This window comes from Schizophyllum commune (assembly GCF_000143185.2).
Source record: "Schizophyllum commune H4-8 unplaced genomic scaffold SCHCOscaffold_2, whole genome shotgun sequence".
NCBI lineage: Eukaryota > Fungi > Basidiomycota > Agaricomycetes > Agaricales > Schizophyllaceae > Schizophyllum > Schizophyllum commune.
In genome coordinates this window covers 3,134,846-3,156,586 of record NW_026089539.1, presented here as the reverse complement: position 1 = coordinate 3,156,586, position 21,741 = coordinate 3,134,846, and the positions used below count along the sequence as shown (strand labels likewise).

At 57.4% G+C, this 21,741-nt stretch overlaps 12 protein-coding genes across 12 annotated transcripts; 7 read left to right on the top strand and 5 right to left on the bottom strand.

Annotated features, from left to right (window-relative positions):
* Positions 1 to 1,191: 1,191 nt before the first annotated feature.
* Positions 1,192 to 1,599, bottom strand: SCHCODRAFT_02612797 (uncharacterized protein). The gene has a single exon (XM_050344560.1). It carries the CDS (start codon positions 1,526 to 1,528, stop codon positions 1,232 to 1,234), a length of 297 nt encoding a protein of 98 aa, XP_050202435.1. The 5' UTR covers positions 1,529 to 1,599; the 3' UTR covers positions 1,192 to 1,231.
* A 2,591-nt stretch (positions 1,600 to 4,190) lies between these two features.
* Positions 4,191 to 6,285, bottom strand: SCHCODRAFT_02487176 (P-loop containing nucleoside triphosphate hydrolase protein; the record flags this gene model as incomplete). The annotated part of the gene is made up of 8 exons (XM_003038409.2): positions 4,191 to 4,385; positions 4,439 to 4,567; positions 4,621 to 5,214; positions 5,370 to 5,444; positions 5,495 to 5,706; positions 5,757 to 5,856; positions 5,903 to 6,060; positions 6,114 to 6,285. Coding segments are annotated over 8 exons (1,635 nt in total), but the record flags the coding sequence as incomplete, so codon positions are not given.
* Positions 6,286 to 7,135: 850 nt separating this feature from the next.
* Positions 7,136 to 8,567, top strand: SCHCODRAFT_01205988 (uncharacterized protein; the record flags this gene model as incomplete). The annotated part of the gene is made up of 4 exons (XM_003037058.2): positions 7,136 to 7,210; positions 7,272 to 7,507; positions 7,557 to 7,713; positions 7,773 to 8,567. 4 exons carry the CDS (start codon positions 7,136 to 7,138, stop codon positions 8,565 to 8,567), a joined length of 1,263 nt encoding a protein of 420 aa, XP_003037104.1.
* Positions 8,557 to 11,912, bottom strand: SCHCODRAFT_02612793 (Bromodomain-containing protein). Its single transcript, XM_050344559.1, has 7 exons — positions 11,504 to 11,912; positions 11,110 to 11,453; positions 10,547 to 11,044; positions 10,136 to 10,493; positions 9,775 to 10,086; positions 9,376 to 9,722; positions 8,557 to 9,328 (listed from the first exon to the last, which is right to left on the bottom strand). Exons 1-7 carry the CDS (start codon positions 11,859 to 11,861, stop codon positions 8,999 to 9,001), a joined length of 2,547 nt encoding a protein of 848 aa, XP_050202434.1. The 5' UTR covers positions 11,862 to 11,912; the 3' UTR covers positions 8,557 to 8,998.
* A 21-nt stretch (positions 11,913 to 11,933) lies between these two features.
* On the bottom strand, positions 11,934 to 14,413 carry SCHCODRAFT_02612790 (WD40 repeat-like protein). The gene is made up of 11 exons (XM_050344558.1): positions 14,288 to 14,413; positions 13,850 to 14,236; positions 13,701 to 13,795; positions 13,601 to 13,651; positions 13,463 to 13,549; positions 13,285 to 13,409; positions 13,065 to 13,229; positions 12,774 to 13,015; positions 12,365 to 12,721; positions 12,251 to 12,311; positions 11,934 to 12,144 (listed from the first exon to the last, which is right to left on the bottom strand). The coding sequence occupies exons 1-11, from the start codon at positions 14,381 to 14,383 to the stop codon at positions 12,074 to 12,076; spliced, it is 1,737 nt and encodes a 578-aa protein (XP_050202433.1). The 5' UTR covers positions 14,384 to 14,413; the 3' UTR covers positions 11,934 to 12,073.
* Positions 14,414 to 14,888: 475 nt separating this feature from the next.
* On the top strand, positions 14,889 to 15,457 carry SCHCODRAFT_02487631 (Rhodanese-like protein; the record flags this gene model as incomplete). Its single annotated transcript, XM_003037059.2, has 3 exons — positions 14,889 to 15,062; positions 15,116 to 15,351; positions 15,403 to 15,457. The coding sequence occupies 3 exons, from the start codon at positions 14,889 to 14,891 to the stop codon at positions 15,455 to 15,457; spliced, it is 465 nt and encodes a 154-aa protein (XP_003037105.2).
* Positions 15,458 to 15,967: 510 nt separating this feature from the next.
* On the top strand, positions 15,968 to 16,442 carry SCHCODRAFT_02490619 (Frataxin; the record flags this gene model as incomplete). The annotated part of the gene is made up of 3 exons (XM_003037060.1): positions 15,968 to 16,093; positions 16,143 to 16,237; positions 16,292 to 16,442. 3 exons carry the CDS (start codon positions 15,968 to 15,970, stop codon positions 16,440 to 16,442), a joined length of 372 nt encoding a protein of 123 aa, XP_003037106.1.
* A 100-nt stretch (positions 16,443 to 16,542) lies between these two features.
* SCHCODRAFT_02612780 (uncharacterized protein) lies at positions 16,543 to 17,529 on the bottom strand. The gene is made up of 2 exons (XM_003038412.2): positions 16,855 to 17,529; positions 16,543 to 16,803 (listed from the first exon to the last, which is right to left on the bottom strand). Exons 1-2 carry the CDS (start codon positions 17,421 to 17,423, stop codon positions 16,737 to 16,739), a joined length of 636 nt encoding a protein of 211 aa, XP_003038458.1. The 5' UTR covers positions 17,424 to 17,529; the 3' UTR covers positions 16,543 to 16,736.
* Positions 17,530 to 17,714: 185 nt separating this feature from the next.
* On the top strand, positions 17,715 to 18,300 carry SCHCODRAFT_01251247 (uncharacterized protein). The gene has a single exon (XM_050341324.1). It carries the CDS (start codon positions 17,797 to 17,799, stop codon positions 18,115 to 18,117), a length of 321 nt encoding a protein of 106 aa, XP_050202432.1. The 5' UTR covers positions 17,715 to 17,796; the 3' UTR covers positions 18,118 to 18,300.
* Positions 18,301 to 18,578: 278 nt separating this feature from the next.
* Positions 18,579 to 18,953, top strand: SCHCODRAFT_02612778 (uncharacterized protein; the record flags this gene model as incomplete). Its single annotated transcript, XM_050344557.1, has 1 exon — positions 18,579 to 18,953. A coding segment is annotated over exon 1 (326 nt), but the record flags the coding sequence as incomplete, so codon positions are not given.
* A 182-nt stretch (positions 18,954 to 19,135) lies between these two features.
* Positions 19,136 to 19,884, top strand: SCHCODRAFT_02612775 (uncharacterized protein). Its single transcript, XM_050344556.1, has 3 exons — positions 19,136 to 19,391; positions 19,445 to 19,654; positions 19,706 to 19,884. The coding sequence occupies exons 1-3, from the start codon at positions 19,165 to 19,167 to the stop codon at positions 19,809 to 19,811; spliced, it is 543 nt and encodes a 180-aa protein (XP_050202430.1). The 5' UTR covers positions 19,136 to 19,164; the 3' UTR covers positions 19,812 to 19,884.
* A 279-nt stretch (positions 19,885 to 20,163) lies between these two features.
* On the top strand, positions 20,164 to 21,166 carry SCHCODRAFT_02612773 (uncharacterized protein). The gene is made up of 5 exons (XM_003037062.2): positions 20,164 to 20,313; positions 20,374 to 20,463; positions 20,525 to 20,679; positions 20,736 to 20,771; positions 20,823 to 21,166. The coding sequence occupies exons 1-5, from the start codon at positions 20,193 to 20,195 to the stop codon at positions 21,072 to 21,074; spliced, it is 654 nt and encodes a 217-aa protein (XP_003037108.1). The 5' UTR covers positions 20,164 to 20,192; the 3' UTR covers positions 21,075 to 21,166.
* The last annotated feature ends 575 nt before the right edge of the window (positions 21,167 to 21,741 follow it).

The following is a 21,741-nucleotide window of genomic DNA, read 5'->3' as shown; positions in this document are numbered from 1 at the left end:
CTTATATACCCCAGGCGCCGGATGATCTCATCGATTGCCGGCAGGCCCCTATCTTGAGCGCAGATGGAGAGATTGCACATCGCCTTGCCGCACGGGCGTATCCATTGTGCTCTCGAGTCTCGATAGGCACGGAGTCCTGGACGGCAACGTTGGTGTATTTGCAGCGGCAACAGAATGCGGTTGGTCTTGCGATGCAGCGCAAGGAGGAGAAGGTGGATGGGGTAATCCACTCGAAAGCGTGAATTGACTGAGAGGTAGGCAGCGGCCAACCGTCTGCCGCTAGTGGACCGCTAGCTCTCAAACGGAGCTATACGCGACGAGGAAAAGGATGGTCAGAGCTGGCATCGCGCTACGTTCAATTGAACAAGCCAAATTCCCTAAGGGAAAGTGGGGTCGGAGCCGGGAATGGAGGCGGCATGCCACGTCTTCCACTGAGCTGGAAATTCTCATGGTGCAAACCACATGTCAGGCTCGTCGTAACGGTGTCCTGGAGTCCACGTCGAAGCCCGACGTAGGCGCACGAAACTTCCCAAAGGGCGTTCACCGAGCCAGCGTTCGTCGCGGTCCCATACGATACGGAATGCTCGTAACCGATGGAAACGTCGCCCAGAAGGTTCCCGAGTCAAGAGCTGGCTCGGGGAATGATGGCCAGGGGTAGTAGATGGCTGTCGGAAGGTCGACGTCGGCAGGGGGAAGGTGCCCATGGACGACAGCGCGGGAGACCGGGGTGAGCCATTGACCGCAGCTATCACACAGTTGACAGCCGTTGGTTCCATGTAAGAGGGACGATCGCGTAGTTCAGAGGACTGAGGGAAGGGGGACGAAGACTGGGTGGCTCGAACGGTCGGAGGAAAGACCAAGGCGACGGCACGAGTTGGAGGGGCATCAACAATCCCCTTCAACGTCAACTGGACAGCAAGCCGACTTTGCGAGGATCACGGGCATCTGAAGTGCCTAAATTACTGTCAGTACAGAGCAGGTGGGTAAGTAGGACACTCACCTTAAGACAGCGCCGACCCTTTGCAATTCGGAGGACGTCAACCTCGATACATTGACAGTGAGTGGACGTGGACGTGTCGCGTTGCTTGCCGTAACCAGTACAAAACGCGTCCAGTCATTGCTTTCTTCGCCTCTTGTGAGCGCACACGAATCAGAGCATCACAACAAAGAGGTGATAGGTGCAATCTGCAGGTCGAAAGATGAAGAGGGGGAAAGGGAAAGATCAGATATACTAGGACCCCGGAATATACGCACATAGGCCGTCCAGCGGTGCGGATAAATCGTGGGGCTTCCGGCCGGTAGGCCGGTCCAAAAAACGGTCAAATCGGGGGCCTGAGGGCTTGGAGGCCGGTCCAAAAACGCGGGTATACACAGGGGAGACAGGGAGGCCGTGCCGAAAAAGTGGATATCGGACGGTCGATTCGAACCGCCGACCTACCCTCAGACCAGACGCACGCGATACCGGTAAGCTAAGTGGCCGTTCTCTTACAGCGGGCAGTAGCACCCTAGATAGCCTCCCTGTGCCCATTGGCACCTTCTAGTAGACCATTGGCAGGCTCGATATTTCGAAGGACAGCGGTGTGTGGTAGCACCTCGAATGGGTATGGGAGGCAATAAGCTCTCTCTTTTGTACTTCTCAGCCTTCTTTTGTTGCAGACGCTACGCGCAGAGCGCGTAGGGACCCTGGAAGAAAAAAATCAGATTTTTCCCGATTTTATTGCCATTTTTGAGGCCGTCCCGAGAAAACGGATAAATTCTGGGGGTCCCGAGAGGCCGTCCCAGAAAACGGATAAATCTGGGGGTCGGGGACCCAAAAAAAAAGTGGATAAATGGGCGCCAGAGCCGGATTTTCCAGGACGGCCTTTGTGCGTATATTCCGGGGTCCTGATATACTGCAGGGTTCCCCCGCGTTTATAAACGCGACTGGCCGGGTCCACGGCAACTCCGATTGGCGCGTGAGCATGTTTAGCGGCGCGCCAAATTGCGATTGGCTGTCGCGTTTTGATGGCGTGCGATGAGGTGCACCCACAACGTCGATGACTGCTGCAGTCGTGGTAGGTCCAGAGAAATTCGATAAGCTACAGATAAATTGTCCAAAATTGACCGAGGAGAGAGTACAGCAAAGCAATACGATAACAGCACACCGTCTACACGAAACCTTTGTCCCATCCTGCTACGACTCGCTCGAGGTGAGGTAGGAAATCTCAGCGTCGTCGTCCACCACGAAGCTTCCGTGTACATACTCGTCAGGCTCGCTGTCCTCCTCTGGGGGTGGCGAGCTCGAGACACCCTCTCGTCTCCTGTTGGTGAGGACCTCCGCGCGACCGAACTTCCCCCGTCGTACTGGTCGCCCCCCAAACGCTAGGCCGTTCGGCGCCTGCGTCATGAGGCCCTGCATATACGCTTGGGTCTGCTGGTACGAGGGCGAAGCTTGCGTCGACGGCACCTCCGTGAGGAATCGACGGTCCTCCTCCGTCTCCTCTTCCTCGCTCCCAGACTCGCCCTCGCTGACCTCGTCGCCCGAGTGATCCGCCGCATAGTCAAAGAGAGGGTTATGCTTGCGCGGCGCGAGCGGTGCCTTCCCCTTGCCCTTCTGCTTCCTGCGCATCTCTTCCGACGGCGAATCCTCACGGCGAAAGAGACGACGACGCGGTGGTGAATTATGCTGGTCCGGAGAGTCTGAAGGTATGTCGATGACACGAGCCCTCTTCCTACTCGGTACGCGCACAGGCTGCGAAGGCGGAGGCCCCAAAGGCGACGATTGCGGATTCGACCTGGCCGACGGAATGGGAGGTGGAGGCATCGCACGTGAGTCCTCCTCGGCGGTGGACAACTGCTTGTGCAGGGCTCCTGCAGGCTTGAACTTGGAAGGGCGGCTGCATCCTACATCTGCGGAGATGTGGGCACCAGAAGGGCCTGCCGCACGGTGCGCAGGGGTAGACTGCCTCGGCCACATCACTCGCTCTCCATCGACTTCCATTGACACGTCCATGGAGACGTCTGCCAGCGGTGACGGTGTTCGGATCCGAGCAAGCTTCCGTGACCGTTCGCCTTGCGTTCTACTCGTGGCGCGAGGCGGCGGTAGAGACGCTGGGATCGCGTCAACGACCTCAATGTCACTGTCGTCAGTAGGAGGTGCAGGCGAAGTTGGTTTCCTTTGAGGTGCCCGTGATGTTGAACGTCGCGGAGCGGGAGGTGGAGGTGGAGAGGAATCCAGTGAAGGTGATTTGACGATCTCAATGTCCCCATTGCTATCGTCGTCATCGTCGACGAGCCACGCCATACTATCGTCCTTGTGGTCAACAAGCGGGGCAGGTGACGAATGGACCGAAGGCGAGCGTCGGGGCGAGGGCGTGTCAGGTTCTGGTGAGGACTCGATGTCAATCGGTGCCCGTATAGGTCGCTCGGGTGATGAGGACAGAGAGACACGTTTCTTCCTCTTCCTTGGCGAAACGGCTGTCGATAATGTGAGTGCACGGCCTCAATTCCAAGCTTGCGCACTCACAAGGTGAAGAAGCCAGCGTCGTAGATGTATTGGCAATAGGCACCTCAGGCGAGCTCGACCTCGACGTAGAGCTCGTCGCTTTCCGTCGACGATTATGCAGCGCCGCCGCACTCTGGAAGCCCATCATAGGCACGGCTTCTGCCTCAACCTCCATATCATCGGAGTCGCTGGCCCCCGCCCTCTCAAACTGACTCGCAGTCCACTCCTTCTTCTCCTCTTGCTTCTTCCTCCCCTTCCCCTTCCCCTTAGTTTTGCCATCCTCATCCTCCGCCTTCTTCTTCCTCCCCTGCGTCGTCCCAGCCGTCGTCGCCGCCCGCTTCAGCTTCCCCGCCTCGCCCGACTTGCGCTTGGCCGGCGCTTTCTCCGACGCCGTACGACGGAAAGACGAGGGATTGACGTCCAAGCCCGCTTCAATTGCCAGGTCGTCCTCATCGTCTGTCCCAGCATCGCTGAAGTCCCGCTCCTTGATCGACGTCTTCCGCTTCTTCGCGCCCGCCACGATCAGGTCCTTCACGCTCACGAAGGTGTTGCTGGCGCCTGCTGGGATGTTCCGCCCAGGGTCGTCATTGCGCTTGCGCTTCTTCGACGCCGTCGAGGTCGAGTTCGAGTTCGAGCGCGAGGCAGCAGACCTGGAGCGGGGCTCCTCGCGAACGTACTCCTGGATCTCCATGACCTTTTCAAGGCACTCGGGCTTGATGTGGTCGGGCAGCATACGGTCGACGTCAGCGTAGAGCTCGAGTGATTCGCCGCGGGTGATGCTCTGCTGGACGTGCTTGTAGGCTTCCTTGGCCTTCTCGAGATTGAGCTCCTCACGACCTTCGGCAAGTAGGACATGGACGACGCCAGCGCGCTTGCGACCGGTACGACCGAGGCGTTGCAGCTGTATGCGATGTTGGCCATAATCCAATGATAAGCGTGAAGGGGATAGCTCACCATACGAATCGGCGTCTTCTGTGCGTCATAACACACAATCAGGTCGACCTCCCCGATATCCAACCCCTCCTCGCCAATCGACGTCGCCACCAACACATTATACTCCCCCGCCTTGAACTTCTCGACCGTCTTTTCCAAACATCAGTCCCTCATCCAGTCGGCAGAGACAAAAAACCACTCACCGCCAACTGCTCCTTCTGCGCCAACCCCTTCCCGCCCTTCTTATCCAGCCCCTGCCCCACAAACTTCGTCGCCCGAATCAACGGCCGCTCAAAGTTTAGCGCATCCACAATCTCCTCCACCGCCTCGCGGAACGTCACGAACACCATCACTCGTGATTCAATTTTCGCGGCGTTGTGCGCTTCATTCTCGACGTCCCTCCCCTCATTCTCCGCCATCTCCTGCGCAAAGTGGTCGATGATGATGCTCTTCACCTTCTCCATCTTCGGGTGCATGCTGAAGCCGCCCGGGTGCTCGGGGTCGGGCTGCGGCCGGCGCTGCTGCTCGAGGGCTTTCGCGACTTCCTTGAAAAGCGGGTTCGACGCGAGCTTCTTCCCGCCCTTCTTCTTTGGGTCGTCGACGTCCTGCTCGATCTCCTTGACGCTGTTGTAACACATGCCGATGGTGCCTTCGAGCTTTGTTTTGTTGGTTAATAAACGAAGAATAGAGAGTACATGAGGGTGAAAATGGAACAATGATGGAAGTGTAAAACTCACCAGATACCCCATAATCCGCGCAAGCCTGGACGTGTGCATCAGAGGCACGCGCGCCCAGTTCTGGTGACTCTTCAGCTCGCGCTGCTGAGCTTGCGGTGTAAACGAGTTGATGCGGCACGGGTCCTTCGTGCCGCGCAGTATGTTCTCAATCGGCTTGACGATTTCCTGTGTTCACCGTCAGCTTGCGCTTTACAACATCCTCGCAGATCGCCCACCGTCATAAGCCTGGCAAGCGGGTCTCTAATCTTCCTAATGTTGGCGTCCATCTGTATAATATGTTGCTCGATTTTCTGTCGTAGCTTCGTGAGCGACCAGAGATAGCGTGCGCCTCTACGCATACCTTTTCGTGGATGTACTGTCTCAAATCGATGCTATTCTCATCACGAATCTCGATGTTGCTAATATGCAGCCCGTCGATGAGATTCTGGACGGCTTCCGGTGTGCTCCCCGGCGTCGCGGTCAACGCCAGTAAGCGGAAATGGGGGTTCTTCGCCATCATGTAGCGCACAACCTGGTTGTATGCGTAGTCGCCGGTGGCTCGGTGAGCTTCGTCTGCGCGGCTGTCAATGTCAATAGATCACGCATACATCCGCATCACATACCAACGACAATGAGTACAATATCCAAGGCCTCACAGGTCCCCTTTGTGAGGTCGTTGAGCAGCGTCTGCGGTGTCATGTAGAACACTCGCTTCTCGCACCACTGTGAACGTTAGCACACATCAGCGTGCAGGGCGTGATGGACGTACTGCTCTTTCGCGCGCTGCCTTTGGGACGTTCCCCGTAAGCTCAACTGCGTCACTACCGGGGATACCACACGTCTTGTGACTAGCTTCAATCTGTTGCGCGACTAGGGGTTTAGTTGGCGCTACGAAGACAACTTTGCCTTCGGGAAACCATCGGTAGACTGCACCGACGTCAGTCCAGGCTTGCCGTACTGGACAAGGACGGGGCACGCACAATTGAGCATCACGACGCCAGCAATGAATGTCTTCCCTAGACCGGTGGGTAGGGCGACTATGGTGTTGTCGAACAAACAGTGTTTGACTATATTGAATTGGTAGTCGCGTTTGGGGCGATTGAGGGGATAGATCCAGTGCTTAGCCTCGAGTAGGTCGGGTTTGAGTTTCATTGGAGGGGGCTATTAATGTTGAGATACAGTATATGAGCGGGAATGGAGGGGGACATACACCGCTGGGACGTAGCAAAGGTTCCCGTAAGCACGCATACAAGTACCGTATTCCACTTCACTCACCCGACTATGGCCTTGTCAGTAATTGATCAATCTGTAAGCCCTATTCACGCACCTGATACGAACGGAGCAGGAAACTGCTCAAACTCCACGGTTTCCTCTTCCTCGTCCTCCTCCTCGTCTTCGTCGCGCGCCTTGCCCTTCCCTTTCGATTTGCCATGCTTCAGACCAGTCTTCGCAAACTGCGTATGGTCCCATTGCTTCGTCTTCACAGGTCCTCGGCCACTTCCCCTTCGCGAGAAAGACCCACTGCGCTGAATGGTCGAGGAGGAAGCGCGTGACAAAGGTTTAGGTCGCGACGCGCCGTCTGAGAGTACATCGCCGAAGAGGGTAGTCTGACGAGAGGCCGTAGCCGGCTTGGAGGTGGGTTTCGCCTTGCCAGCATACGCGTCTTCGACGAACTGATCCAGGCGTTCAAGCTCCTCTGTCGGTATGTCCAGATCGTCGTCAAAGTATGAGTCGTCTGGGTCCGGGACCGATGGCTTAGGCGGGGGAGGGGCCTTGGATTTATGGGTCGCCTCCGCCTCTATGCGGTCTATCTCAGCAAGAGCGGCGTCGTCGATGTCGCTGAACAGGTCATCGGAGCTCATGGCGCGCGAAGGAGCGAACAGGGTGGCCAAGCGCTGCACCGACGCGTCTCGATTGAAACGATCACGTGAACCCATGTGGCGTAACCGGGCGTCATGCGAGCCTCAGGCTCACCTCCGCCTGCTCGTCCTGAACCATCATCATGTCTGCCAGCACCATCGCACGCTGGAACGCTATCCCCCTCGAGCGCCAGCCCGAACATCCGAACGCACAGAAGGTACTCTGAAACCCCTCCGGAAACTTGCAGTGTACTGCCCTTTTGCCGCAATCGTCACTAGCGTCCCCGTCCCGACGACGAAGACGACGATGTGTCGATCGCTTCCAGGTCCCCTTCCCCTCGTCCAGATGCCATGGATGTAGACTCTGGCTTGGGATATCACGAATATCCGTCAGGCCCAGCCCACGAGGAAGTCACCGTTGAAACGAAGATCAAGCCCACCAACGTTGGTTTTGCCATGTTGAGGAAACTGGGATGGTCCGAGGGTCAACCTCTGGGACTTCAGGAAGATGGCGAGTAGGCTTCTCTATTTCCCGACGCGCTCCGCTGACCGTCCTTTAGCCAGAGTCGATCCCATTCCGTTCAACCTCAAGCAGGATTTGACGGGCGTCGGCAAAATCAGTCAGGACGTCCGCATGATCGAGACCACCGTTTCCCAACGCCGCGAGCTCACTTCCGAGCGCATGCGCAAGGAGACCGTCGAAGAACGCGAAAGCCGTGAGGTACGCCACTACCCTCTATACCCGCGCCCCTTCCTAACATGCTGATCCCCCTCCCCCAGAATTCCATCGCCAAACGCACCGCCGTCCAAATGGAGATCGCCGAAACTCTCAAAGCCTTCTACTGCGCCCTTTGCGACAAGCAGTTCAAGAACGTTGCCCAGTACGACGAGCACACCAACTCGTACGCGCACCACCACAAGGCGCGCGCGAAGGACCTGCAGGCGAGCGTGCGCATGCAGGCTGCGGACGAGGTCGAGCGCCGCAAGGAGAAGGAGCGCCGCCGCGAGGAGAAGGAGCTGCGCAAGCTCGCGAAGGCCCAGGGCATCAAGATGGCGAAGCCGGCGGTGGCTCCTGCGGTGGTCGCGTCAGCTCCAGGTCAGCCCTCGGTCGCGGAGCCTGCGGGCCATGCCCCGATGGATACGACACCAGCGGAAGGCGGCTTCAAGGCAGCGGGTTGGGCGACGGTTGCGCCTAGCAACCCTCCGCCTGCGCAAGGCTTCAAGAAGGGGGGCTGGGCTACGGTTGGAGGTGACCCATCACCTGCGCAAGGTCCTTCGACAACAAGTAGTGCGGCGGCACACCCTGCCTTCCGTGCAGGAGGACAGATAGCGGCCTCTGGCGACGTTACACCGTCGCCTCAACCTCTTCCCACCGCGCGAGGAGGATGGGCACAGGTTTCCATCGCACCGCATCAGCCCATGGATATGACACCGTCCGTCGTACCTCCTGCCGTTGCAGCACCAGCGCCGACGCCGACGAAGGCTAAGCAAGCTGCGTCTATCCAGGCCGAATCGAAATCGGCTGCTAGTCGCAACTCATGGCAGAGCTTCAAGGCGGGACGCGGGCGACGCTGAGCCTTTCCATCTGCCTATCCACCTATTGTCCACACATATCGGACTGTCATACTGAACTCGCTATCCCATTGCTTTCGCATACCTATCGACGTTGACTATCGCATATATTAAGGAACGGACCCTCGCTCTTCGAGAACGAAACTAAGCATAAGAAATGCATTGGGCTTGTACGCTACAGTTTATTCGACCTCGACCAAGTAAGTAATAAAGAGCACTATGTACGACGAGAGGAGAGGTGAGGCAAGAAGGGCCATACCCATAGGACCATACGGCAAAGAAGATACGGCACGAGCATGAGCATAAGTAAAAGCTACCTACGAGGACAAGCGGGATTCGAATGCGACAAACGACGAACGGGGAGGTGTAACGCGATCAAGAGGGACAAAAAAGTACGACGCGCGCCGCTGCGGATAGGTAGGCAAGTAAGTAGCTTACTCAGACTCGCTGCCAGAACTGTCCGAGTCCGAGCTCGAGTCCGATAACTCTGGGTTGCCGCCGATCGCAGGCGCAGAGGCCGACCCAGGGTCCGCCCCGCCGCCGTTGAACAGCGCCATCCGCTGCTCCAGTACGCGAATCTTCTCCGCTTCGGCGTCCTCGTCCATGCTCTTGCGCTTCAACCCGCCCGTGCCCGTACCCTTGCCGCCGCCTGGCCGAGTGCGCTTTGGCGGCTGGACCTTGGTCGGGCGCACGACGAAGTTGTAAAGCTTAGTGAGGACATGCGACGGCAGCAAGTCAATCTCGAGCTCGATCTCTTCATTGCTCTGTGGATCGTAAGCACCCTGTTTCGACCCAGGGCCAAGGCACGTACAGCAGCAATCTCAGGGACGCCTTCGTGAATGATCTTGATGACGCGCTCGAGCTTGGGACCCTCGAGCGTGCTGATCACCTCGCTCAGCTCCTTCTTCTGGTCGAACGTGAGCGAGTCGTCTTCCTTCTCCTTCTTCGCCTTCTTCTTCGGAGGCGGTGCGCTGCTCTTCACGGGTTTGGGAGGACGGGCGGGCGCGGACGGTCCTGCCGCGGCTGCTTCTCTTGCAGCCTTTCTCTCCTGCTGCTGTTTCTTCTTCTTCGCCGCCTCCTCCTGCTGCTTCTTTCTCTTCAGCGCCTCCATCTTGTGCTGAAGCTCCTGCATCTCGCGCTCCATCTCAGATAGGCGACCTTGGCATGCGTCAGACGAAGTAAAAGTGCAGAGCAGGTATAGTATGCTCACCATCCACGCCAGTGTCGTCGTCCATGTCCTCGTCGAAGTCCTCGTCGTCGTCATCGCGATCGCTACCGGTGCGCAGAGGCGGCAGGTTCTTCCACTTCTCGTCGAAGATACGCTGCAGCTCGACACCCGCCTGGTTGACCGGTGTCCCCTTCGGGTTGAACGTGAAGCAGTTGCGTATCATGAGCTTGAAGTCGTCGCGGAAGTGGTGCGCGGTCGGATACTGATCATTGGCAAGCTTTCGACGCATGGTGCTCATGTCCATGGGACTCTTGATGATCTTCGGATACGTAGGAATATTCATGAGTACGTGGTCTACAAGGTTGATGAATATACATCTGTGTTAGGAAGACGATACACGCACCAACGGGCTCGTAAAACGGTTGCGCTGCATCGTAGTATTGCCGCTTGAACAACTCTGTCAAAAGCTTGTGGCAGAATTTCAACTGTTCCGAGGTGCCATCGTCCTTCCCTGCCCGAATTCTCCTCGGCCGCTTCGCTTCCGCGTGTGGCAGATCCTTGGGCGGAGGAGGGTGAATCTCGCGCTTCGGCCGCCCGCTGATCGCCGCGTCGCTCTCGTTACGTCGTATCGCGGGCACACCTGCCGTCGATGGACGCCGTGCTACAGGCTGCTGCTTCTTGCGCGCAGCAGGCGGAGCCGATATGTGATGTGCGACGGGCTGGGGCGTGGACTGCTTCTTCACGGGTGGCAGCTTCGTAGGCTTGGCGCGCGGTAAGCATCGCCGCGACAGAAGGCGTAAACGAAAGCACTCACCATAGAGTCGCCGGGCGGAGGCATGTTCTTGATCTGCTTGTCGAAGACTTCCTCGACGCGCTTACCCATAGCAGAGATCACATGGTTCGGCCCATTGAAGGTATAACAGTTGTGGAAGATGAGGCGAACGTCGGCGATAAAGTCCTCGGCGGTGCGGTAGCGTGGATTCGTGGGGATGGGGTCGGGCTTTTGCGGGTTTGACGACGACAGCTTGCGCTCGATGGTCCCGAAGTCCATGGGGTTCTTGATGATGCTGGGGTAGTGGGGAACATTCTCAGCGACGGGGTCAACGGGACGAAGGAAGGGTCCGGAATCCTTCAGCTTTTTGAGCGAGCGCACAGTCGACTGCATGAAGCGAAATTGGTCGCGGGTGATAGTGGTGGGACCCTGTGGCGACGAATGAGTTGGCGGAGGGTATGCTGAGACAGGCGTCTGCGGGGCGGGGGTGGGCGTCTGCGCGTGAGACGCGGTGGCCGACGCTGGAGGAGGTGTTACGGACTTGAAAGGACGCGGTGGCGATTAGCACGCCAGTAGCGGCGCACGATGAGAAGAGAGCTACTCACATGTGTGAAAGATGCTTGGTCCGCGTCCGAATGCACGCGCGCGCGCTTCGCAGGAGGTGGCTTCGCGTGATCGTCGTCGTTGGTGGCAATGTTTTCATTGGCAGGGCCTGGTGTCGGAGCAGGGGTGCTATCGGGCGGCACGCTATCCTCCATCTTGACGTCCCCGTCTCCTTCACCAGGCGCGTCTACAGGCGATGTGTCTACGGCGTGCTCGTCGGGAAGTGGAGCGTCGGGCTGAGCATCGTCGACAGCGGGGGCAGGATGGGGGGCGTCAGGCGCGTCATTCACGACGACGGATGTCATTTCCGTGTCAACTTGGGGCTCCATGGGTTCATCGATGTCGGCTGGGGCATGCATTAGTGGAAGACGCGTCGAAAGGATGTATGGCACGCACCAGGCTCATGAGGGGAACCAACCTGGGGCATAGTCGACGCGTCTTGGGCGCGGTCGAGAGGCTCCTCCACCTTATTCACGCCGTCCAGGGGCACAGGTTCAACCACCGGCAAGGGCGGGGGCATAGATGTGGGCTTCGCAATGTATGGCTCGCTACGAACGTCCGACTCAGGCTCAGGACAGTCTATGTCGATCTTGTGGTTCGGCGCATCAGCAGGGTCAACGGCGGTGACGGGACTGTCCACGTCGGCGGTGCCGTTCGGCTTGTGACCGTTGACGCCGTTCGGCGCGGTGTCGCCGTTGATGTGGTCGCCGTCGTGGACAACGTCGAGCGGAACATCATTCGGCGCGGTGGACATTACGTAATGAGCGGGTGGGTGGGATTTCACCGGGAAGGGGGGGAAGGGGCGTCAAGTGAAAAAGGTCTGAAACGGGACGCCGGCTCCTTTTATACGGGATCCAAATAAATTTAAGTTCAGATCTCGGCTTTGCGACCAAGGCGCGTTTGCGGCTGCCTGCTCGCTGCCCAGGCTGCCCTCCCCAGGGCGTGCTAAGAAATACACACATATATCTACTTTTCTTCCTCGTCTTCCTCCTCCGGGACGTCCGCAAACACAGGCTTGGGCTGGTTGACCGACCAGGCTGGCGGCGAAAACAGGGACAAAGCCGGAGCGGAGTTTGAATTTGGACAGAAAAGGAAGGCGCCACGTCAGTCGGGGACGCGATCGGCCGGGAATGCGACGCGCACCTGCAGTCCACTTGGGATCCTTCGCGCCAGCTTCCGCGTACTTGAGGAGGGCTTCGCGAGGCTAGGGACGGCGCGAATCAGCATCGCGCCCACGAAAAAGAACGGTGTGCTTACGTCTTCGTCTCGGGTGCTGTCCCGAATGAGGTTCTGGACCACGTGTTGCGTCGCGCTTGCGCCCACGCGCCCACCCTTTCCGGGCCCCGTAATGGGGAGCTCAGGACGCCTGCTCTTCCTTGGATCCTGTCTGTCTTTCTCCGCTTTCCTCTTGGTCCCGCGGATGATCCCATCACCATCGCGGAACATCGGCAACGCATGCGGCGTGAGGATGGTCGGCGCCGTGGCCATGTCGGACATGTCCTCCACCGTCACCTTGCGCGGCAGGCCCTTGTTCAACAGCAGCTTCGCGCCATTGAGCGAGGTCGTGGGCGAGTACAGCACCTGTATCTCGCCACTCGATAAGCCGACTAGAATCTACGCACCCCTAGGTCAGATAACAGTGATTGCAACAGTTCCATCAACGCACCTGGTTGATCTTCGAGTGCCAGACGACCTTGACCGGCGTCGAGTTCACTTCGAGCGTCTTGACGATCTCGAGGTTTGCCTTGGACAAGAACAAGAGTTGACCTTTACCGCCTTTTGTTGAGGCCGCTGCGCCCGTCACAACGTACTTGTCGTCCGGGCTGAAAATCGCGTTGGTTTGCGGGTACAGAGTTGTTACGCCGCTCCTCGTCGCTATGGGCTTCTTGAAATCCCGAGTGTCCCACACTGCGCATGGTCAGCAGGACGAAGATGTGGAGAGCCCGACGGTGCTCACGTTTGACGGTGTCATCCATTCCGCGAGTCAAGACTGTCCGACCGTCGACGGAGAACACCATGGAGCATATTTCGACGCCCTTCGCATGGGCTCCCTCAACCGACAAGTTCGGCCGTACAAAGTTGGAGTTGGCGTTCCATATGTGAATGGCGCCGTCGTAACAAGCTGCGAGCACAACATGAGCAATTGCGTTCCATCGAATCGAATACAACAGACGCACCTCCGCCAATTTGCTTGCCGTCTGGCGAGTAACAGCAAGCAGTTACCTTTGTACGTGCGCCGCGCTCCTTAGACTTGACAACGATGACGGCCTTCTGCTTGCGCTTGTTTTCGGTATCCCATATCCTGCAAAGGTCCATCAGCCAATGGACCTCAAACACACTCGTAAAGGGGCTTACCTGATTGTCGAGTCGGCGGAGCTGGTGATGAAAGTATTCGGCTCCTTCGGGTGCCAGACGACGTTGTAGATTTCGCTGACATGTCCACTGTGCGATATTATAAGGTGCACCGACTGAAGGAGGGAGACGACGACTCACGATGTGTTCTTCATATCGCGGATGTAAGGATCCCCCTTGATGAATGCAGCGCTTCAATGCAGGTCAGTACAGCAGCACAACAGAAAAGCAAAACACGCACAGCTCCTCGCCCTCCCTGTCGAAGAGGCGTGCCTGCATCGTGCCCGACGCAACCAGGAAGCGCTGTCCATCGTTGGAATACTTGACGTCGTGGACCTGACATACGGCTTAGCCACTTTCCGCACTGCTCTGCTCTGCAAAAGGACGCACATAATAAGTGCCTGCTGGTTCCCAGCTTTTGAAGGGCTTACAGCGCAAATCCATTCCACCGAAATCCCATAGCTTGCAATCGTAGTCATGCGAACCGGACAGGACACGGGCGCCAGAGGGATCGAGCGCCAAGGCTGAGACGACCTTCGTGTGGTCCTTCAAGATGACTTCGTGGGTGATGGGGAACTGAGGTGCGTCGTCGGCGTATTCCTCTTCAGGATCGTATTCCGGTTCGTCGACATTTTCCTGGTGATCGTTGTCTAGTTGTGCGGAGGGGCCAGGGGTGGGAGATGCGCTAGCGGACTGTGGCGCCGCAGAGAGACCTTGAGTAGGTGCGGCAGCCTCTGCGGCCTGCTTCACTGGCTCTGCCATGACGGTATCATCTCGCTGTTCACTTCGTTAGCAGTTGCGTCAATCGGGACCCGAGGTGCAGCGCACCTTATTCTTGTCAAATCTCGAGGGGTCGAGCTGTTTCTTCTTCGACGCCTTGCCAAAGCCCGAGATACCCATTGCAGCGAACACATCGTCGGACATCGTTGCAATACGTCGTTCTGCTCGTCGGCGAAGCTAGAAAGCGCCCAACCCCCCACCGACGTGTTTGACGTAATGAGCCAATTTCCCACGCTTGCTCGCGTGGCGTTCGCCCGCGGCGCGGCGCGTCCGCCAGCTGGCCAGCGTCTTCTGGACTTCGTTCCCCACATCCACCGCCGTCGACTCGTCCATTACCATCCGAATAGTGGGGCCGATAAGCACTGCTGCCACCGCGAAACGTGTGAAAACCTCATCCAGGCCTCCAGCGCTTATTCACCGCCGCAAACCCCCAGAAGGAGGCACCTGCGTCGTCTTCAGCACGCCATTCATCCCAATCATCCTAATTCCGAATACCTATATCAGTTCGCTAGCGCCCGCTGGCAGCTTTGAACTTGTTCCCTCCCCAGCCTTTACGAAAAGCGAAAGCGTCCCCCTATAAAACGACGAAATGCTCCGCAGAGTTGCAGCACGCGCCTCGCGCTTCCGCCCCGCCGTCGCTTCTGCCTCCATGCAGGTCCTCAGGCCTTCGATCGCGCAGGCTCCCCACAACCTCCGGTCTCCTGTAACAGTCGCGAGATGGAACTCGTCGGCTGCACCTGCGAAGGAGACCGCGGCGCATACCCCCGAAGCGAAGGAAATTTCCTACGATGAGTTGCTCCCGAAGACAACGAGCCCGAGCCTGGTACGTCTCAGTGACATGCCTGCCAGACGCGTATGCTCACTTCAGCTGTGTAGGACGCGTACCTGATCGACGTTCGTGAACCGAATGAGACCGAGCAGGGCATGATCCCGTCCGCCGTCAACCTCCCTCTCTCCGAGCTCCCCAACTCCTTGCACCTTGGCTCCACCGACTTCAAGGCCAAGTACGGCTACGAGAAGCCCAGGAAGGACCAAGAGATCACTTTCTACTGCCGCAGCGGCAAGCGTAGCACGACTGCCTGCGAGATTGCAGCGCAGAACGGCTACAACAAGTGAGTAGACGCGATTCTTCCCTCGCCGATGTTTACTCACTATTCCTACAGTCTGCTCAACTATAAGGGCTCCTGGCTTGAGTGGGTGTCGAAGCACTCGAACTAGATTATTGGCTGTAATATATGGATACCTTGGACAATGTAGACACGTCCCGTCCTATGCTGACGATCTCGCTTGCGACGCATCTTCGCTTCCTTGAGATGCAGCATGTTTGTGTTGCGTCTACACTGCCGTTCTATACTCGAGCAGGCGTCCAAAGAATCTTCCCTGTATCTGATATCGTCGAGCAAGAACGCCACATGTCGTCAGCACAAGCGCCCGTAGCGTGATCGAACCGGCAGGCGACGCGATCGAGTGTACTTGACCCCGTCCCTCGCGCACGACGCCGGCGAGCGTCGCCAGACCACTCAATCATGAACCGACTGCAGCGTCTCTCACGTCTGACTCCTATCCTTGCAAGACGTGCCTCTACCGCAGTCCGTGTATCTCGTCCCGCGCCCTATCCCGCGCCGTGCCGGAAGCGGTGGATGAGCACCCCGCCACCACAAGTGAACGTCAGGTTCGGTCCTCTGCATTGGCTATATCCAAGCCTCTTACGAATATATGTGCTATGATATGTACAGTGAGCTGCCTATAGAGCGCTACCACGCCATCTCGGATGCAACCATGGACACCATGCTGGACAACCTCGAGAACCTGCTAGACGACCTCGGGAAGTCGGAATTTGAGGTCGAATACAGCGTGCGTCCCCTTGCTATATACCACTGCTTCCCCTAATTCCTTCCCACAGAGCGGTGTGCTAACACTGATATTGGGGGAACACGGAACATATGTGATCAATAAGCAGCCGCCGAACAAGCAGATATGGTTGTCCTCTCCCTTCAGGTGCGCATCACATTCGACTTAGGCTTGGGAGAATGTGCTCATGCATATTATCAGCGGTCCCAAACGATACGACTACGAACCTGAGAAGGACAATTGGTACTACGCTCGCGACGGGCGCGCATTGGGTGATCTCCTGAACGAGGAGTTGAGCAAAGCTCTCGATCGAAAGGTGGACTTGGGACTGTCGGATGTATCCTCGTTATAAACCTAGGGAAGGGTATGCTTTTACACTTTGTGAGTTCTTGCAATCTCTACTCAGAAGTTTTGTTCGAACTTGCTGGAACTCGGCATTCCAAACAACATGATCCAGGCTATAAGGTCGGTCGATTATAGATGTCCAGCGACTACAGTATGTGGGACCCAATGCCAGAAGTGATGCCAGTGCGATGCGTAGATAACAATGCGAGTATGACCATGAAGATGAGGTGTTCCGCCGAGACCATGTAGGAATGCAGATAACTGCCGAAGCCAATGCGCCACACTACCCCCAGCCCGCTGGCTACCTGCCTGGGTATCCTTCTGCGCCTGCCTGGCGTCTACGAGATAGGAAGAGTTCACCAAGGGCTCTGCAGAGGGGTTCAGCGACATGTTTAGGGTCATAGACGAACATGACGCACCTGTTTGCCCCTTCGTAACGCTCTTTAACGCGCTGCTCTTCGATCGAGAGCTCGGCTTGCCCCACGCCATATTTGTGCACGGGCTCAGTGGTGGCATTGTATTGTTGTGTGCGTGCCCGATGTTCTGGCACCAGCAGGTCGATGCCCTTCCCGGCCGGTATTGTCGGATGGTGGAGGGCCAGGTGGCTCTGCGACATCTGCTGTTGATGATGCGCGTAGGAAGATGTGGCCTGAGATGGTGTGTTCGATGGGGAGAAAAGTAGCCGATGTCTCTGGAGAGCGTGTAGCTCGTACAGGACGCCGTTCGCCGACTTGTACTCGGTGCAATCGACGGTCTGCTGGCCGTCTCTGTCGTCTTCGTCATCCTCCTCATCCCAAGGTTCCTCGCCCATGTCATCGTCCAAGTCATTGTGCGGGAGGAAGGCCACGGCGCCGTTTCGCTGTTGGCCGTCAAGGACGGGCGGTTGGGTTCGCCGACGCTTCAGATCGCGCGGTGGCGATGGGGGCAGCAGCGGGACCTCGTGCTGTGCTGGCGGTGGAGGGGACTGGGCACGCCGGCGCTTCAGCATGACTGGCTCCAGTGCGGCGAAGACGAGAGGCTGGCTTTGTGACTACCTCGACGGCGGCGGGTGGAGGTGAACGACAAGACGAGGCTGGTTATTGACCGGCTCCGAGGTCCAAGCTAGCGATCATAACGCCCACGCGACGAACATGCTCGTCACGCTGTGCACGCGGCAGCGTATTTGGCTTTGTGTGGCAGTGGGTTGAGGCAATTGTGCGGGCCTGAGGCGCGATGAGGCAATTTTGCTTTCCCCCCTTCGCCCCAGCCGCCGTCGCTCGCGATGCACTCTCGCTCTCACCGGCGCCTCTCATTCTGTTTTCCTCTCTCTCTCTCGACTTGTCAGGGTGGAGGGCTACCTCAACATCCCTGACAAGAGCTGAATGCTGTTCCCCTCCGGGCGATCTGCAATGGCAAGTTTGCGCGCAGTCTCTTTTGCCTGGCGACCGGTCTGCTCTTTTTCGACCTCAACACCGTGGATGAACGACATTCGTTCATCAACATTTGCATCTCGATTCCTGGACGCAAGCTTCATGCACGATAATTCACGCCCTTGCTCGCAAGATCACACAACGGCTTTTCCTACAATACCAGCAGCTTCATTCGAACGAAGCGAGGCAACGATCTTGGAAGACCTACGAACATGTCGCCCAGCTCAGTATCACAGCGACCCTCAACCCCCAAGCCGATCCTCTCGTACTTGACGGGCAAGATTGACAACGTCGCGCCAGCGCTGCCTCAAGCCATTGCCCTTCGCCAAAGACGACGAGGGAGTTCCTGTTGACCTGCCCATGAAGCCGTATACAGGAGAAGGCGGGAGTGTGTCCCTCATCAAGCCTTCTCTCCGGCATCGCCATCTGGACACGCCGGCTATCGCTAGGACCCCGGAATATACGCACATAGGCCGTCCTGGAAAATCCGGCTCTAGCGCCTATTTATCCGCTTTTTTCTTGGGCCCTCGACCCCCAGATTTATCCGTTTTCCGGAACGGCCTCCAGGGACCCCCAGGATTTATCCGTTTTCTCGGGACGGCCTTCAAAAATGGCAATAAAATCGGGAAAAATCTGATTTTTTCTCACAGGGTCCCTACGCGCTTTGCGCGTAGCCTCTGCAACGAAAGAAGGTTGAGACGTACGAATGAGAAAGTTAATTGCCTCCCATAGCCATTCGAGGTGCCACCACGCACCGCTGTCCTTCGAATATCGAGCCTGCCAATGGTGGAAGGTGCCAATGGGCACGAGAGGTTGTGTAGGGTGCTACTGCCCACCGAAACAAAGTGGTCAATTAGTGTACCGGTATCGCGTGCGTCTGGTTTGAGGGTAGGTCGGAGGTTCGAATCGACCGCCCGATATCCACTTTTTCGGAACGGCCTCCCCGTCTCCCCTGTATATATCCGCGTTCTTGAACTGGCCTTCGAGCCCTCAGGCCCCCAATTTGACCGTTTTTTGGACCGGCCTACCGGCCGGGAGCCCCACGATTTATCCGCACCGCTGGACGGCCTATATGCGTATATTCCGGGGTCCTCTATCGCTTCGCCGTCGTCAGCAACGAGCAAGGGTGTCTGGGGTCCGCCGATGACGGTGCCTTGTTGCTGCGTGTTTGTGATCTGTTGCCTCCCGCGACGCGCCGGGCAAAATCTTTTGTCACCTTCCCGATTCTGCTGTTTTTCTCACGCTCAGCCTGGACCTTCGCCGATCACTCCGCTCGTCGCTCATCCCGCCAGCCCCCGTCACTCGCTCGCCCCGCCCACCATGGATATGCCCTCGTCCGACAATGGCTCTTCGTCCTCCATGGACATGGACATCCAGATGCTGCCATATCTGCACTTCCAGGGCGGCGACTTCCTGCTTTTCAAGGCGTGGGTTCCCCGGTCGTCAGGCGCGATTGCTGGCGCTTGTATCGGGCTCGTAGTGTTTGCGATTATGGAACGCCTTGTAACGGCGTGGAGGTCACGACTAGAGGACTCATGGGCTGCTCGGTGCGTGGAGACTACCATACATGATATGCAACGTACCTGAGATGGACCCGCAGAACACATCATCTATTGAATCATGTCGCCTCGTCCAGCGAGATATCGACTGATGAGGACGAGAAGGGCAAAATGCCGGAGACATCGACCACGACGACGCCTGCACCATCGCCTCAATTCATCCCCCCGTTCGTTCTCAGCCATGACTTGTCGCGCGGAGCCATGTTCGCACTGCAAGCGCTCATGAGCTATGTGCTCATGTTGGCGGTCATGTACGTTCTTATCCTCAGGATATCAAACCTATAAGTCTGACTCGTGTATAGGACGTTCAACGCTGCCTATCTCATCTCCATCTTGGCTGGTTTAGGTATCGGGGAAGCCATCTTCGGGCGATGGAAAGGAGTAGGCGCGCATGCCTCTGTACATTGACCGTCTTGCTCTCTTGCTATGTTTTTGTACTTGTACGATGTGGATGGGACACCAACTATCATGGAAGAAATCATCTTTGCCTCGCCCATCAAATCGTGAAATGCAAGGAACAGTTCGCGCTACGCCGCTATGGTGGCCTTGCAAAATATAGGCGCAGATGACCGCCAAGTCTGCTCTTGTCCTCAAGGCAACCAGGCCGTACTGTCGTCGTCTTGCCCTGCCCTGATGTCTGGCCGCGCCAAGCACAACCGGGGAGGTTCACTCAAATTCAACAAGCGTAAACCGCCCGAAAAAAATCTTTGTAACCCGGCAGGTGATCGTATAAAACGCTCCTTTCCCCACGTTACGCTTAGCCTTTCACCCCACCGCGAAGACACCACGATGCGCGCCTCCTCCCTCTTCACTGTGCTCGGGCTCTCCTCCTTCGCCGCCGCGCACTTCAAGCTGCAGTTCCCGGAGCCGCGCGGGGACTTTAACGAGGATTCGGAGGACAAGTTCTGCGGTTCGTATAGTTGCTCACGAGGGAGTTTAAGCGGCGCGTTGACCTCGGGAAATTTTGCAGATGGGTACATGAACGTGGACGACGATAGGGAGCGGTACCCTCTTACCGGGGGCTATGTGACGCTTATTGCGGCGCACCCTTCGTGGACGTGTGAGTTGGCTGCTAGCGAGTTTCCCCATTTGCGTGTTGGTGTATTGACGGGATGCGGTAGTGGGCATTCTTGCATCTACCGCGGACGACCCTACTTCGTTCGATAATTTCACGACGGAGAGGCCGTTTGCGTCCGCGGAGGGTCAGGGGACGTATTGTATTCCGTTCGACTTGGACACGAGCAAGTACTCGAACGGCCAGAACATCACTATCCAGGTCAGTATCTGTTTTATCAATGTTGCTATCTTCCGCTGACTGACCTTTGACTTCAGATTCAATTCAACGGCGGTGACGGCGACCTCTTCCAGGTAGGATATGCGCGCCGATTTCTTGTTGTTGTTACTCACCAATACCTTCAGTGCGCCGACCTCACCCTCGACGAAAACTACAAAATCGACGTGACGTGCTCCAACTCGTCGTCGACTGCCGACAACGGTGATGGCGACGAGGACGATGACGACTCTGACTCCGAGGACAACGACGATGATGACAACGATGGCGACGACGCCAACGATGAGGGCTCTAACAACAACGGTGCGGACGCTGCTGCACCCTTCGGCTTTGCTGTCGCGGCCGGTGCGCTCGCTCTCTTGGGTGTATCGACTCTGTGAATACCCGAATTGGGGTCGGAAGTCCTCTGGCCTGCTTGTAGCCCTCCTCGGCTTGGAATGGCTGGCTAGTGGACAAGGTCGGCTCTGCGGAGTATTTGGCTGTATAGAATACAATTTGGAGAGAAATGCTTGGTTTGGAGCTTCCTTGGAGTGAACTTGTCTGCATCCGTATCGGGTGGCATCAATGCGGCGAAGACCCTCCAAGTGAGCGTTTGACATGGCTGCGTGACTTGGGATGAGTCTCAGTCGTTGGCGCGTGCGGGTGCCTGCTGATGTTGTCGTACAGCCCACTCTCCTCGAGGTAACCTCCCCGCTCCCAACGTGTTCGACTTCCATGCAATCGTGCCGCCTCTGCATTAGAGTGACGTTGCCCCAAAATCGGTCCTTCTACCCGTGCCACCCACCTCACGGATCGCGGCACTCTACATGTCAGCCCGATGAGATGACCCATTGGAGTACGCATCCCCAACAAGCCGCTAAAGGGAGAACGGCACCGTCCACGACGCACCTCAAGACTGCCTTGCCGCGGACGCCTTCCTACCGGAAGTACCGGAATGGGACTCCGAATAGGTGCTGACACACGCGAAATGACCGAGTCTCATTTAGCGCCCACAGGTGGCTCCCCGACCATTGCCACCCCAGTCATCGCCTGCCGAGACGCCTTGTC

Bases quoted from the DNA above. Each gene is read 5' to 3' on its own strand.
- SCHCODRAFT_02612797 (XM_050344560.1), bottom strand. From the start codon at position 1,528: ATGGGCACAGGGAGGCTATCTAGGGTGCTACTGCCCGCTGTAAGAGAA.
- SCHCODRAFT_02612793 (XM_050344559.1), bottom strand. From the start codon at position 11,861: ATGTCCACCGCGCCGAATGATGTTCCGCTCGACGTTGTCCACGACGGC. The intron at 11,045-11,109 runs GTGAGTAGCTCT...CGTCCTTTCAAG, and splicing joins ACCAAGCATCTTTCACACAT to TCCGTAACACCTCCTCCAGC. The intron at 9,723-9,774 runs GTGAGCATACTA...ACGCATGCCAAG, and splicing joins CGACGACACTGGCGTGGATG to GTCGCCTATCTGAGATGGAG.
- SCHCODRAFT_02612790 (XM_050344558.1), bottom strand. From the start codon at position 14,383: ATGTCCGACGATGTGTTCGCTGCAATGGGTATCTCGGGCTTTGGCAAG. The intron at 14,237-14,287 runs GTGCGCTGCACC...CGAAGTGAACAG, and splicing joins CGAGATTTGACAAGAATAAG to CGAGATGATACCGTCATGGC. The intron at 13,410-13,462 runs GTAAGCCCCTTT...GGACCTTTGCAG, and splicing joins TCCGCCGACTCGACAATCAG to GATATGGGATACCGAAAACA.
- SCHCODRAFT_02612780 (XM_003038412.2), bottom strand. From the start codon at position 17,423: ATGCTGAAGCGCCGGCGTGCCCAGTCCCCTCCACCGCCAGCACAGCAC. The intron at 16,804-16,854 runs GTGCGTCATGTT...ACCCCTCTGCAG, and splicing joins CGTTACGAAGGGGCAAACAG to AGCCCTTGGTGAACTCTTCC.
- SCHCODRAFT_01251247 (XM_050341324.1), top strand. From the start codon at position 17,797: ATGCTGTTCCCCTCCGGGCGATCTGCAATGGCAAGTTTGCGCGCAGTC.
- SCHCODRAFT_02612775 (XM_050344556.1), top strand. From the start codon at position 19,165: ATGGATATGCCCTCGTCCGACAATGGCTCTTCGTCCTCCATGGACATG. The intron at 19,392-19,444 runs GTGCGTGGAGAC...ATGGACCCGCAG, and splicing joins GAGGACTCATGGGCTGCTCG to AACACATCATCTATTGAATC. The intron at 19,655-19,705 runs GTACGTTCTTAT...ACTCGTGTATAG, and splicing joins GTGCTCATGTTGGCGGTCAT to GACGTTCAACGCTGCCTATC.
- SCHCODRAFT_02612773 (XM_003037062.2), top strand. From the start codon at position 20,193: ATGCGCGCCTCCTCCCTCTTCACTGTGCTCGGGCTCTCCTCCTTCGCC. The intron at 20,314-20,373 runs GTTCGTATAGTT...GAAATTTTGCAG, and splicing joins TTCGGAGGACAAGTTCTGCG to ATGGGTACATGAACGTGGAC. The intron at 20,772-20,822 runs GTAGGATATGCG...CAATACCTTCAG, and splicing joins GTGACGGCGACCTCTTCCAG to TGCGCCGACCTCACCCTCGA.